At 43.3% G+C, this 15961-nt stretch overlaps 1 protein-coding gene across 1 annotated transcript in view; it reads left to right on the plus strand.

The window, feature by feature from the left end:
• Window positions 1-15961, plus strand: part of LOC148505528 (NXPE family member 1-like) — a 58396-nt gene that overhangs the window by 9554 nt on the left and 32881 nt on the right. The window contains exon 3 of the mRNA XM_088448085.1: window positions 8072-8133. Coding sequence (XP_088304211.1) covers window positions 8072-8133 — 62 coding nt within the window. The remainder of the gene's footprint in view (window positions 1-8071; window positions 8134-15961) is intronic.

A 15961-nucleotide genomic window follows, 5' to 3' on the forward strand; every position in this document is an offset into this window, starting at 1 on the left:
TAGTGGGTCACATCCCTAAATGCCGATCACGTGATCGGAATATTGTCCAATAGATGAGGGGGTGTGCCTGTTTACCATTTCGTAAACAACACAACGTGTGATCCCCGTCCAATAGATGATAGTTTACAACATCACTTACATGTAACATTACATGGTAAGTCACATCCCTAAGTGCCGATCACATGATCGGAATGTTGTCTAATATATGAGAGGATATATCTGTTTACCATTTTGTAAACAGAGCACAAGATGTTGTCTAGGAAATCACCCTCAATGCTGACCACGTGACCGAGTTTGAACCTATGATTGAGGGGGTGTGTCCGTTTGTCCATCATGTGGAAAAAGAGAAAAGGAGACTACATCGGATTGTACGTGGTAAATAAATACCATTAGTGCTATGCAATGTGGGAAGAATTTGCAAATCAATTAATAGAAGTTGGAATAATAAATGATCATTTAAATCGATAAGACAGGGAATAAAGTTGTTAGAGAATATTCACTATACTAATTTTTGAACAGTCACTATACCATATTTTTATTTTTAATGAGATGGTCAAATTACAATATAAAAAAGTATCAGTAACTTAGGAACGCTATCCAGCTAATAATTAATTATTGCACCCTGTTGTTAGCAGTAAGGTGCTAAGTTCACAACCTAAGAATATCAGTCAGGAGCTTCTAAATAATTAAAATAATATATGGTGTGTCATAAACACAGATTATAGATCAAAATTAACTAACCATATTAGTAAGATAATAAATAAGTTGATGATCCAAAAATTAATGTGTGTATCGATTAAACATAAAAACACTTAATTAATAGTGATATGTGTATTGTTGCTAATAAGAAGTTTGAATTAAAACAAATAAAAAATATAAAATAAAATAAAAAATGAAAAAAAAATGAAAAAAAAAAAATAGTAAAAGAGTTATTATTTAGTGAAAAATGTGTTGGTGGGATGTCATAATATAATACTATCATCAGATAGATAAGAAAAAGTGAGTATGATTCCCTCCTAAGCTATTGAAGAAGGGAAATTTAAAGAAACCAAGAAACTTAGATAAATTAATAAGTGATAATGTATGTAGAATCTACAAAGTGACAAAATGTGACGTGATAAATTAAACAGAAAGGAAAGAAAAAGTGTCAAACAGGTGCTAGACTAATTAATCTGTTGTTATTAGTTGAGATACAAATTAATATACAATTACTGTATAAATTGGATGTATATTTCAAGCTATACCTCTGATTACTTAACAATAATAATGTAATCGATGTTGTTATACTATCGTTGTTCATAACAATTGATCCTAAAGGGAGTTATCACCCTCTGGATTAAACCTCATTAGAACCACTTATTGATGTATGTAATATCGTATATAGACCACATCTAATATTAACCTTATCATGATTCTATTATATATATCTAAAATTAATAGCTCCATTAATACATGATAGTATAGAAAATTTCATTTTCCATCACTGAAAAAGCATGGTGAACTACATTACACACAATCTTTCCTAAGTTGTAATAAAGGCCTCATTACTATCAGGTATGATGTCAGGAAATCTCTTACGAATTAAAGAAAAGGGACATAACTATTTGCTTCATTTAGGCCTCCCGGAGTTAGGTTATTCATGAGGAAAATCATTTTTGTTTCCCATTTCAGCAATTCTCGATCCAAATCACCTCCTCTAATTCCAAGTTTAATATGTCTCATACCATAAACTTGTAAGCCTGTGGGATCACTGTTATGAAATTTTTGAAAATGTCTCGCTACCGATGTTAAAGTTCTAAACCTAGCTTGGTCTTTGTTGGCATTACGAATATTGCCAACATGTTCTAATATTCTGACCTTTAAAGGTCTAGATGTCTTGCCAATGTAAATCATATGGCATGGGCATTCCATACAATATACAGTGCCCACGGTAGTATATGTTATGTAGGAGGATATAAACCATTTGTGTTTGTATTTATCATAGAACCACATTTTTGGAATCACGTATTTACATGCCTTGCAACAACCACAGTGATATGATCCTTTTTTGCTGCGGTTGTTGTAAAATATTGGAGGGAGGTGACTGTGTACAAGATGATCTTTAATATTGCGAGATCTCCTCCAGCTCGTTTGAACTCTGTCAGGCAAGATTCTTTTAAGATCGTGATCTGTTTTAAGTATTGGCCAGTGTTTCTGGAGAATGTTATTAATAGTCCTCCAATGGGTGTTAAAAGTCCCTACAAATCTTACAGATTCTTCTTTGTTATGTCTCAATTTTGGTTTGTGAAGTGAGTCTCTAGGGTATGTCTCTACTTCCCTAATTGATCTCTTGATTAGATTGTGACTGTAACCCCTATCCAAGAATCTTTTACTGAGTTCTTTTTGTCTGAGATTGAAAGTTTCAACATCTGAGCAATTCCTCTTAACACGTAAGAGTTCGCCTTTTGGTATAGCTTTAATAGTAGCTGGAAAATGTGAGCTAGATGAATGAAGAATGCTATTTGTCGATGTTGGTTTTCTATATATATCTGTTGTTATATTACCCTCTTCATAGGTTCAAACTCGGTCACGTGGTCAGCATTGAGGGTGATTTCCTAGACAACATCTTGTGCTCTGTTTACAAAATGGTAAACAGATATATCCTCTCATATATTAGACAACATTCCGATCATGTGATCGGCACTTAGGGATGTGACTTACCATGTAATGTTACATGTAAGTGATGTTGTAAACTATCATCTATTGGACGGGGATTACACGTTGTGTTGTTTACGAAATGGTAAACAGACACACCCCCTCATCTATTGGACAATATTCCGATCACGTGATCGGCATTTAGGGATGTGACCCACTACGTAACGCTACACGTAAGTGATGTTGAAAACTATCATCCATTGGATGAGGTTCACATGTGACATAGGTCAGCAATTTGATTGGAGGTCTCTTTTAGAACAAGTACTTGCCGAGCTGAGCAATCGGGTTCAGCCTTGAGAAAGCTGCTCACAGTGAAACGCGCGCGTCGGCGTCACTGGCAGCTCCATATTATGTGTTTGTTGTGTTTATGATTATTTCCCAATCTATACTAGATGCTATGTTAATCGCATGTACGATGCCAGTGATTAAGTCCATGAACTATATGGGACTTTATCCATACTACTAGATCGATACTGATGATACACACAGTATTATTGATTACTGTTCGATCAGCTGTGCTTTGATTAAAAGTTAACCTCATACTACCATTATAGGTAAATCCATTAGGTGCCCCAGATTTTTCAACTGTATTCAGCACACAAATATAGGAAGCACTGTGTTACTATTTAACAATCCAATATTTACTGATCAACTTGTTGCAAATGTTGCAAACTAGTTTAACACCCTCCCAATATTTCTGAGAGTGTATCATTAATATCGCTGCATCGAACAAATATATCTAGTGAATGTATGATTCTTAGCGCTGGTAATTTCCCTTGTCTATATATAGCACAATTAGCATTCAGAATTCAGATAAATATTGTGGACCGGGAAATAACCAGCCTTATGTAACCACTCAATCAATTATTTTGACTATAGTGTATAGTTGACATCCAAATAATTACAAAAGGGTGTCTATCCTATTAAGTAGCATAGCATCTAAGATGGGTATGAGTCAATTTATATCATTAAGATATGTATTGTGATAATAATAGACTCAATACAGCAACACAATAGTGGATCTGCCATTTTAACATTTTGTATGTTTTGTTTGATATCAATCTTTTAACCTTATATTTCACTGTTTATTTTCCCCATAAGGGGGCTAATTAATTTTAGGTAGTAACCAATAAAAGTAAAATTTTATCTTGTTACCAAATACATTCTTTTCCGTGCGCCCACTATCCACAACTCCTTTTTTCTTTTTTATCAAATGCTTAATATCTTTGTCTTATGTGTTTTTGTCTGTTTGTCAGGTTTTTGGTGCCTGTCAGACACTCACACTCTTCTTGTCTTGTCTATGTTTACCTATGTTGTTTACTATGGCACCTATAACACTGATATTCCATTGGCTGAAACAAACGTGACGTATGTGAGTCACGTGCTTCTAGCTATTAGTCCTTGTTTGACGGCTATGATCACGTTGCAATGTGTCCAGCCCCCAGGAGAAACACTGGCATTGGCCCCTTTGCAGCGAGTTTCTCCCTCTGGGCGGACCTATTATGCCTGACCATGTGTCCGGCTGGTTGCTTCCGGGACGCGGCGGCCTAATTCCCCAGCAGTGATGTGCTCAATGTCATTAATGACATTGAGCACCCACACTGAACGATATATTGTTCAGTGACGTCACTCTCCATCATCCCCGTCGTTGACGGCATATCTACTGCGCGATATTGCGGACGATGAACGATAATGATATTGTTCAAATCGTCCAATTTATTGTGCAGTGGATATGCGCCTTAACTGTAACCTTCCCGTAGTTCCTAACCCCTCATGTAGCCTATTCCTAACCTCCTCCACCCGTAGCCTAACCCTAAGCTTCCCCTAGTGCCTAACCCCCCTGCGTAGCCTAACCCTAATGTCGACATTTTCATGTTAACATGATGAATGTTGACATTAGGACTGTCAACATATCACACCACACCTGCTTCGGTCCCCTTAAGTGTGCATTCAGCTCCTGTACCCTCCCAATTTACGTGTATATGTGTGGGTGTGTATGTATGTATGTATATATATATATATATATATATATATTGTGGGTGTGTATGTATGTATATATATATATATATATATATATATGTGTGTGGGTGTGTATGTATATATATATATATATATATATATATATTGTGGGTGTGTATGTATATATATATATATATATATATATACTGTATATATATGTATATATATATGTCTTATGTCTATATATATATATATATATATATATATAGCAGTCAAATGGACTGCACTCTGAATAGCTTGTATAAAACACAGTAAAATCCATTTAAGTTATCAATGCTTCAGAACTTGTATTCATTCTTTCATCAGGATTACTGAATGGACGAATACAAGTTCTGTATTGTTGATAACTTAAATGGATTTTTAGTGTGTTTTATACAAGCCGTCTAGAGTGCCACCCATTCGACTGCTACATGGTTCCCTCCCTTCACAGGAAGAGGTAATTAGGAGGGCACTAGACGCCATAGCACTATACTTGGCACAGGACAGCCGGCCTACACATACACATCGGCGTAGCAGGACTGGCTCCGGAGCGCCCTGTGCCTCTTAAGTGCATGATGCCATGCTGTTGCGCAAAGGTACTAAGACCACTGGCACCTGGAAATGCAGCAAACCCCAACCACACTGCACTGGGCATGACCCCACATTACCAGTCACACTGCTACGGCACTTGTCACACCCCCTGCCGCAGAACACAATAGGCCCATCAGATATTTCAGCTCCAGGCCCATTTGGACATTAATCTGGCACTGCCCTGAGTCCCCTAGTACCGACAACATGCGGCTTCACCTATAGCATCCACTTTTCTGTTATAACGAGATATGCCCGCTGGTGCTCAGTAATCCCAAGATTTAGCAAATGCTAATAGAGATTTATTCTAGCTCTGATGTTGACATATGATAATGACAAATTAAACAGTAGTGAACTGCAGTGAGACTGGCACAGAGCATGGAATTTACCAGCTTAAACTGCAGGATTCAGGTGATAATAAGTATCCAGCTGCTTCAGGGAGTGATGGCATATCCAAGTGGCAGGACTGGCAGCTTAGGATACAATTGGCATATTGTGGTCAGGGCAAGCGGTTACCAAGCAAGGTCTGCATCCAAGCAGAGGTCAGGGCAAGTAGGTTGCTGATAAGCTTATTTTCCAGACAGAGGTCAAGACAGGCTGATAACATTGTCTAAATAAACTACCACAAATCTACCTAGAATTTAATTTATTAGGTTCTGAGGAACCACTTGAGCATTAAAAAGGCCAAATGTTATTACAATACACTTGTAGTGTCCCGTTTGCATATTGAATACACTTTTCCACTCATTCCTCTTCTTGTTACAAACCAGGTAATAGACTCCCTGTAAATCAGTCTCGAATAAGACAACAACACTTTTAAACTGGTCAAAGGGTTCACAAAGTAAAAATCAAGGGGTATTTTTTTTTTTCATCGTAATTTTGTCAAATCTCTATAATCTATGCAGAGATGTAAACCTTAATCCATTTTTAAAAAACAAAAAAAAGATTCTGGCTCTTGAAGACTTTGATATCCTGATGGACCCTTTCTATAGATTTTCTTTAATGCATTTCACCAAAGCGCTAGATTCAGGGGCATGAAGGACATAAATCTTTTCCGTGGGGTGATTGGAACCAGGAATGTTATCAATAGCACAATCAAAGTAGGAGGTAAGGCATTGGCTGCTTTCTTTCAGTACATGCCATTCATCCCACTCACTATGGACCTGCGAGATGCAGATGGGTCACCTACTCTTCAGGGGGGGGGGGGCACCCTGATATTTCGGGAGTCTCTTGGACATTCCAGGAGAGTAGGTAAGTATGGCAGGAACAAAGAAAGTGGCCTGTAACCAAACATCACAGAACAAAATGGTGGATTCTAATATACTTACATTACACAGTATGGGATGGGCTGCATTGGTCCCAAAATTAATCTGTATACTACTGGGCCTGTATGCGTGTGAGAACGTAGCTGCTTTCACGTGTGAGAACGAAGATGTTCACTTCTAGCCACAGTATGTGCAAACGCCCATTGCCGCTTGTAACACCCCTATAGTCACAAGTGAAGACGTGACTAAGTTGCATACAATTTCACATCGGCAGTAGTTGCGTATGCTCACCTTTGGACTCTGCATCGGACCAAGCTTGAGTTGATTTCTTCAACGGTAACTTGTTCACCAACCTTAGGCCAAGAATAACCACTAGTAACTTTAGGCCAAGAATAACCACCAGACCAACTTTTGGTTAAAACAGTAGTATATAAACCTGGTTTACACCAGGAGATGTGGCTGGTCAGTGTTAGTGGTAAATGCTAAGGTTACAATACCCAACTCTTACACAATGTATTAGCTTAATGAAGTATCATATAATTAAATCTGTTTCTGGATCATGTTATTGAGAAATTCAAAGGGCTTGATTGTGAGTTGGAGGTGAAGTGGCTGTAATTGCGGGAAGCGGCGGAAGCCAGATTTATTACTTTATACTAATGTGAGAACCCGTGCGGCTTCAGGCAGGAAGCAGTGCCGCACCCTGATTTTCCATCCACAGCCGCCACCATCTTCAGTCTTGGCACGTGCACCAGCCCCATGCTGGGATCCAGAGATCCATAAGAAACAGGCCTCCCTTCCCTGTACGTGCGCCTCAGATTTCCATGAAGCTCTAGCTACACACCCACGACACGCCCACGAGATGGATCGCTTGCTCTCAACCGCAATGTTGCTACCCAGTTGCGGCCCAGAGTTGCCCATTTCACACAAAGACAAGATCTGGCCAACATTCGGTCGACTCAGAATCACCCGAATACACGTAAAAAAAATGAGTAACTTCACTTCTGCGCATGCGCGGTTTTCCATAAATCTCTATTTGTGGTCGTATATGGAGCTGTACCCGACTCAGAATCAGCCCCTAAATTCCATTTACCATATAAAATACAAAAATAAAAAGTATTAATTGCGTTCAATTAAATACTAATATACCTTAACTCTCCCGTCTTTAAAAACAACTGTCTACGGAAGTACGAAACAATGACTAGTCATCAATAGTGCTGATGAGAGAACAATGGGTCCGCACCGGGGGAGTGGGCGTGTCCAAATGCAGGAGGCGTGGTTAGGCCCTCACCAGAAAAAATTGACAGATACTTTGTCACTTCTGTAAAGGAGGATATTTGTACCCCTCAGCAGCTGGCTCTGGCCACTCCCGGGCCACTCCAACCGGCCCGGGTAATTAGACACCACCCTCCCTCCTGGCGCCCCTGGTCATCACTATGTAAAGTGCGATTTTATAACTATGTATTGGTGGTAGAAATGTTGTTTTTCACGTGATAATAACAGACTTATTTTATTACCATTTCTTAAAGGTCAAACGTTGGAGTGGAGATTGCCCAAAATTTGGAAACTATAATGGTTGCAAATTGTGAAAGTAAGTGTTATAAGCTAATTATTGATGCATAATACAGTATATGGGGCCTGATTCTGAATCAGACATAGCTGCCTCTTTTTCCGCAGTCACATGTGCGACTTTATGCCAGTGATGCTACAAAGTCCTTCCCTGATGTACGGCCGTGCGTTCCAATGTGCAAGGACTTAGATGCCCACTCGCAGCGTCTATAGACTCTGCATTAGGGGTGAGCGGGTTCGGATTTTTGAAATCCGAACCCCCCCAAGCCCCCCCGATCCGAGGCCGATCCGAGTCAGGCTTGACTTTTCCCGCCTGACTCGGATCTGAAATCGAGGCAAAACATCATCATCCCGCCTTCCGGGTCTCGCGAGTTTTGGATCCTATATAAGGTACCCGTGTCGGCGCCATTTTCTCACTCGGCTGTGGACAGTGAAGAGGGAGGGTGGGAGTTAGGGCTGGCTGGGCTGTGTAGTGTAGTGTAGTGTAGTGTAGTGCAGTGCAGTGTTGTGCTGTGCTGTGCTGTGCTGCGCTCTGCTGCTGTTGTCCATAGGGGCTGTGTCCACTACTTCAAAGTCCATAGGGGCTGGCTGGACTGTGTTGTGCAGTCAGTTGTCCATAGGGGCTGTGTCCACTCCAAAGTACTGTGCAGTGTCCCAGTCCTAAAGGGGTGCTGTAGTGTTGTCCAGGGGGTGCTCTGTCCATCAGGGGTGCTCCCCCCAAGTGCAAAAAATATATATTTTTTTTCTGTGTTTGTGAATTGTGTGCACTATGGCTGCACGTGTATCAACAAAGGAGCAGCGCCAAGCGTGCGCCTGTGTCCCATAAGTAAAAGGCAGGCTGGCTTGTCCGTTAAACAGTGCTGTAACCCCCAAAGGGCACTCCAAACAAAATAAAAAAATATATTTTTTTGTGTTTGTGAATTGTGTGCGCAGTAGCCGCACGTGAATCAACAAAGTAGTGCCAAGCGTGCGCCTGTGTCCCATAAGTAAAAGGCCGGCTGGATTGACCGCTAAAGGGTGCTGTAACCCCCAAAGGGCACTCCAAACAAAATAAAAAAATATTTTCTGTGTTTGTGAATTGTGTGGGCTGTAGCTGCACGTGCATCAACAAAGGAGCAGCGCCAAGCGTGCGCCTGTGTCCCATAAGTAAAGGGCCGGCTGGCTCATTTCTTAAAGGGTGGTGTAACCCACAGAGTGCACTAGTCTCAAACAAAAATAAAAAATTATTTTCTGTGTTTGTGTGCGCCTTAGCCGCACGTATATATCAATATAACATAAATGGAGGACCAAACTTTCTCCGATAAAAATAAAATAGGGAAAGATCAAGAACCACTTCCTCCTAGTGCTGAAGCTGCTGCCACTAGTCATGACATAGACGATAACATGCCATCAACATCGTCTGCCAAGGCCGATGCCCAATGTCATAGTAGAGGGCACATACAATCCCAAATGACAAAGTTCAGGAAAATGACCTTGAAAAAAACATTTAAATCATCTGAAGAGAAACGTAAACTTGCCAATATGCCATTTACGACACGGAGTGGCAAGGAATGACTAAGGTCTTTCCCTATGTTCATGACTAGTGGTTCAGCTTCACATGACGATGGAAGCCCTCCTCCCACTAAAAAAATCAAATGAGTTAAGCTGGCAAAAGCACAGCGAAGAACTGTGCGTTCTAAGAAGATATCACAAATCCCCAAGGAGAGTCCAAGTGTGGTGGCGGTTGCGATGCCTGACCTTCCCAGCACTGGACGGGAAGAGGTGGCTCTTTTCACCATTTGCACGCCCCCTGCAAGTGCTGAAAGGAGCACCCACAGTCCATTTGCTGATATGCAAATTGAAGATGTCACTGTTGAAGTACAACAGGATGAGGATACTGGTGTAGCTGGCGCTGAGGAGGAAGTTGGCGAGGAGGATTCTCATGGTGATGTGGTTTGTTTAAATCAGGCTCCGGGGGAGACAGTTGTTGTCCGTGGGATGACCACCTAGGAACATCCTCCCTTATACGGCACCTGCAGCGCGTTCATAAAAAGTTACTGTCAAGTTCAGAAACTTTGGCTAAGACCGTAAGCAGTCCAGGGACTCCTAAATCCCGTTGTCCTGTTGTATCCAAGCACCTGTAAACCACACCGTCAACTCCCTCCTCGTCAATTTCCTCCTTAGTCAGGATCGGAAGTAGTCCTGCAGGCCATGTCACCGGCATGACTGACTCTCCTATCCGGGATTCCTCTGGAGGATCCTGCATTGCTACGCCTCCTGCTGCTGCTGTTGCTGCTGCTGGGAGTCATTCATCATCCCAGAGAGGAAGTAGGAACACCACTACTTTTACTAAACAATTGACCCTCCAACAGTCCTTAGCGAGGAGGATGAAGTACGACAGCAGTCATCCTGAAGCAAAACGTATAACTGAGGCCTTGACTGCTATGTTGGTGTTAGACATGCGTCCGGTATCCGCCATTAGTGCAGTGGGATTTAGACAATTGATGGAGGTAGTGTGTCCCCGGTTCCAAATCCCGTCTAGATTCCACTTCACTAGGCAGGCGATACCGAGACTGTACAGAAACGTCAGAAAAAGTGTCCTCAGTGTCCTGAAAAATGCCGTTGTACCCAATGTACACTTAACCACAGACATGTGGACAAGTGGAACAGGGCAGACTAAGGACTATATGACTGTGACAGCCCACTGGGTAGATGTATCACCTTACGCAGCAACAGCAGCAGCGTCACCAGTAGCAGCATCTCAGAAACGCCAGCTCGTTCCAAGGCAGGCTATGCTGTGTATCACCGGTTTCAGTAAGAGGCACACCACCGACAACCTCTTAGAGAAACTGAGGGAAATCATCGCCCAGTGGCTTACCCCACTTAGACTCTCCTGGGGATTTGTGATATCTGACAATGCCACCAATATTGTGCGGGCATTACATCTGGGCAAATTCCAACACGTCCCATGTTTTGCTCACACAATAAACTTGGTGGTGCAGAATTTTCGGAAAAGCGACAGGGGCGTGCAGGATACGCTTTGGGTGGCCCGAAAAATTTCTGCCCACTTTTGCCATTCAGCGACTGCGTGCCGAAGACTGGAGCGCCAGCAAACACTCTTGAACCTGCCCCGCCATCACCTGAAGCAAGAGGTTGTGACGCAGTGGAACTCAACCCTCTATATGCTTCAGAGGATGGAGGAGCAGCAAAAGGCCATTCAAGCCTATACATCCACCTATGACATAGGCAAAGGAGGGGGTATGCACCTGACTCAAGTGCAGTGGAGAATGATTTCCGTGTTTTGCAAGGTTCTCCAGCCCTTCGAACTTGCCACACGTGAAGTCAGTTCGGACACTGCCAGCTTGAGTCAGGTCATTCCCCTCATCAGGCTTTTGCAGAAGCAGCTGGAGAAAGTGAAGGAGGAGCTAGGACGGAGCGATTCCACTCGGCATGTGGGACTTGTGGATGAAGCCCTTCATTCACTTTGCCAGGATTTCAGGGTGGTCAATCTGTTGAAATCAGACCACTACATTTTGGCCACCGTGCTCGATCCTAGGTTTAAAGCCTATGTGGTGTCTCTCTTTCTGGCCGACACAAGCCTGCAGAGGTGCAAAGACCTGCTGGTGAAAACACTGTCAGCATAAGCGGAACGTGACACGTCAACAGCTCCTTCTTCATTTTCTCCCACAACTGGGGCTGCCAGGAAAAAAACTTAGGTATCCTAAACAACCCACTGGCGGTGATGCAGGTCAGGCAGGACCAAGTTTGGACATCTGGTCCGGACTGAAGGACCTGGCAACAATTTCTGACATGTCTACTGTCACTGCATATGATACTGTCACCATTGACAGAATGGTGGAGGATTACATCGGTGACAGCATCCAAGTAAGCATGTCAGACAGTCCGTACCCGTACTGGCAGGAAAAAGAGGCAATTTGGAGGCCTCTGTACAAACTGGCTCTATTTTACCTGAGTTGCCCCCCTCCAGTGTGTACTCCGAAAGAGTGTTTAGTGCAGCCGGGAACCTTGTCAGCGAAAGCCGTAGGAGGTTGCTTCCACAAAATGTGGAGAAGATGATGTTAATAAAAATGAATTATCAACTCTTACAGGGAGACCAGCCTTCAGAACGTACAGAGAGACCTGTGGTGGTGGATTCCAGTGGGGACGAGTTAATACTCTGTGAGGATGAGGATGTACACAACACTGAAGAGGGTGAGGAATCGGTGGATGAGGAGGATGAGGATGACATCTTGACTCCGTAGAGCCAGTTTGTGCAGGGACAGATTAATTGCCAGCTTGTTTTGTGGGGGCCCAAACGAACCAATCATTTCAGCCACAGTTGTGTGGCAGACCCTGGCGCTGAAATGATTGGTTTGTTAAAGTGTGCATGTCCTGTTTATACAACATAAGGGTGGGTGGGAGGGCCCAAGGACAATTCCATCTTGCACCTCTTTTTCTTCTTTACATTTGCATTATGTACAGTTTGGGGCCTAGTTTTTCAAACTGCCATCCTGTCTGCCACTGCAGTGCCACTCCTAGATGGGCCACGTGTTTGTGCCGCCCACTCGTATCGCTTAGCATAGTCATCCAGCTACCTCGGTGCAACCTTTTGGACATAAAAACACTATTGTAAGGTGTGAGGTGTTCAGAATAGACTGGAAATGAGTGGAAATTAAGGTTATTGAGGTTAATAATAGCATAGGAGCAGAAAAACCATCACATTCTGTGATTTTAGCTGTTTTTATGCTTTTTTAAAAAAAAAATACAGATTGAAAAAAAAAAACCCAGAACCCAAAACACGGAAGGGTGGTTTTGGCAAAACCAATCCAGATCCAAAACACGAAGAAAGATCCAGATCCAAAACCAAAACACAAAACACGAAAAGTGGCCGGTGCACACCCCTACTCTGCATTACCGCATCCAGACGCCACCATCAATCTCACTATCAAATTTATGCCATTCCTACAGCAGGAGCGGTCTCTCTGTCTGAGTATGGCCTCTAATGTGAGCGAATCAATGTCTCCGTATGCAATTGCTTTCAACAAAATGCTCGCAACACTCCCATAAGATGCAACATCTCTTTGTCATGTGTCTTTGTAGCCACCTCCCTATTACCACCCAGTCACCGTCCAGTAATTGCCATGCGTCTACATTTCTGCTGCAATTTTGTACGGACAAAATCGTGATGCATGCGTGATGCAAATCAGACACATGCGCAGATGAAAACATTGCTCCATTGTGTCCGACTTCGCAGCTGTGTCCGATACAGAATCTGACTCATATTTTTTAAATGGCACATAATTTAGGCCCTGATTCAGAGCCGGACGCTCTGACCAGAGCGCTCGCTCTGAATCAGGGCCCTCCTCCATTAAAATGGAGCGTCCTCCTGGACGCTCGTATAGCTGTGGGTCACCACCCACAGCATATACGAGCGTGTAAAAAGATGGTCGCGATGGTCTTGACCATCACTAGTGATGTCAGTGGGGCCGGCTTCAGATGGTAGGCGTTCCCATGGGAACGCCTCTGTCTGGCAGGCACGCCCCCGGCACGCCCACCAAAGGGGGCGTGCTGTCAATCAACATCGACAGCACGCCCCCTTTGGTGCGAGACCCCGAGCGATGGAAAGCCCTTCGCTCGCCGGGTCTCGCGCATGCGCACGACGGAGCTCCCTCCTTCGTGCGCATGCGCAGTGGGGAACATCGACCCACTTGCGAGCGTCCTGCCGCTTGCGAGTGGGTCTGAATGACCCCCTTAATCTGTCCCTTAATCCGTTTAGCACTAGTTGTTAATGGCTGTGGAAGACAGATTATACAGCTATGTCCACATACACCTCAAATCGCGCCAAATAGCCCCATTTGGTACACAACAGCCTTCAAATTTTTGTTGAACCATGCAACTTTTTTCATGTACAGTATGCGTCTTAATCTGCCACTTTTTGCCAACTCTTTTGCGAAAGACAGAAACTAATCATAAACACTTAGGGGTATATTTACTAAACTGCGGGTTTTTAGAAATGGAGATGACGCACCCCTTGCATTGCAACATGGGTTGTCCAGGTACAGAGTTACTTGCTATTTCTACTGTATTCCCAACAAAATTCTAGCAAAAGTATGCAATTTGGGTAAAAAAGGCAAAATATAGAGGTCCGATACGAGTGGCTGCTGCCATGCAACCTGGGATGTTTAGGAGAGGGGGGACCCCTTTATTGGGGGGTCCCAACCTTTCCTGAGATCCCTGACCTGGGCTGACTAGCTTGAAGTGTTAATGCTTTGGCAGAGGTGACCCGGTGAAAGGTTCCCCTGGCTGTGGCATTACACCCTGGCTAGTTTGAGTCCAGTGCTGGTTTTAAAATTATGGGGACCCCCACATCATTTTTTCCCTGTATTTTTAAAACCAGGACTCGCTCTCAGAGCCCAGTGCTGGTTCATAACATACTGAGAAACCCTACACTTTATGACCCCCATATTTTTAGAAGTAGGACTGGCTCAGGAGCCCGTGGCTGGTTATGCTTTGGGGGGGGGGGGAGACCTCACATCGTATTTATTTTTTAAAATTGAACCCTTTGTTTTTATAATTACAGCCAGAAACATACACGGATCACATTGATCTGTGTTTGCTTCTGCAAGTTCTATTTTTAACCGTGTTTGCTTTAAGTACACCTGTGATTATATTCACGATTCTTGGTAAATTCCTGTGTTGTATTCCAGTCTATGGGAAGTACTGGCGTGTTCAGGCAATGGTGTATTCATTTGTAGTTGTATTTACGGGTGCATTTTAACTTTCACCTCTAAAAAAAATAGAAAATAACTCTGTTTTTGCCATAGTAAATTCCTGTGTTTGTAAAAATGGAAAAATACTCCCATGATTGCAAAATCGGACCAACAAGGAGCTTAGTAAATTTACCCCTCTGTCTCTTCTATTTTCTTTAACCACTTGCTTGGCATGGTCGTAATTTTCAGACCACACCAGGCAGTTCTTTTTCTGCTCTGGACATAAAATTTCATCCAGTCCGATAAACATGAGGGCTGCTGCAGTGTGAGAATCTTCCTGCAGCTGCTGATCTCAGAGGGACTTTCCGGTCCCACTGCTTGCCAGCACCCTCTCCCGCTGTGTCTGCTGTGCTGCCAACCACTGCTGATCGGTCAGCAAAGCAGGACCCCCCACCCAGTGGCTGCAAAGCTTAGCAGCCGCTGGGAGAAAGTAAATTAACATCCCCCCTTATCCCCCAGGAGTACCTGGTGCCTGAAACCGGTCTCAAATTGAACGTCGCAATGGTCCCTGTCCCCCCTCAGGAATTCTCTATGGGATAATAAAAAAATTTTCGATTCAGCCTTAATATAAGGGCCACTCTGCATCAGCCGGAGTGAGAGAATTGACACCCTTTTGCTACCAACCTTGAGGGTCATTAGGTCATCTCCACATCAACTGCAATGGTGTGGATTTATCCCAATGTGAGTCGATAGTATGCTGTAATATACAGGCTCTGGGTCTGATTTGGAGCAGCACGCTAATGCAGCTGCATCTTTATGTGGAGTCAAATGGCGGTCATATGCAAATGTTAGCTTCAGCCTGCACCTTGTGTACTAGCATACGCCGAAATGTGCAAGCCCTGAGATGCCCACTTTCACTGCCCGTGCGCGGTGTAACACCGCCAGTGGTACTGAGCAACATCATGTGCACCACCAACAATTGCACAAGCCTATGGCAGGATCAGTGTCTCCATCTGAACTGTGGATAAACATGGCCCCTGTGGCTGCGACAGTTCCATAACACACCCATGAGCAGCCTTTTGACAGGAAGCGCCGTTTCTGGGTGGTAATTGGGGGTGGTCAGCCGAACCAGGTGTGCCAATGCGTTTGAACGCCATTACA

This window comes from Taudactylus pleione, unplaced genomic scaffold (assembly GCF_031769625.1).
Source record: "Taudactylus pleione unplaced genomic scaffold, aTauple2 ptg000451l, whole genome shotgun sequence".
Classification (NCBI taxonomy): domain Eukaryota; kingdom Metazoa; phylum Chordata; class Amphibia; order Anura; family Myobatrachidae; genus Taudactylus; species Taudactylus pleione.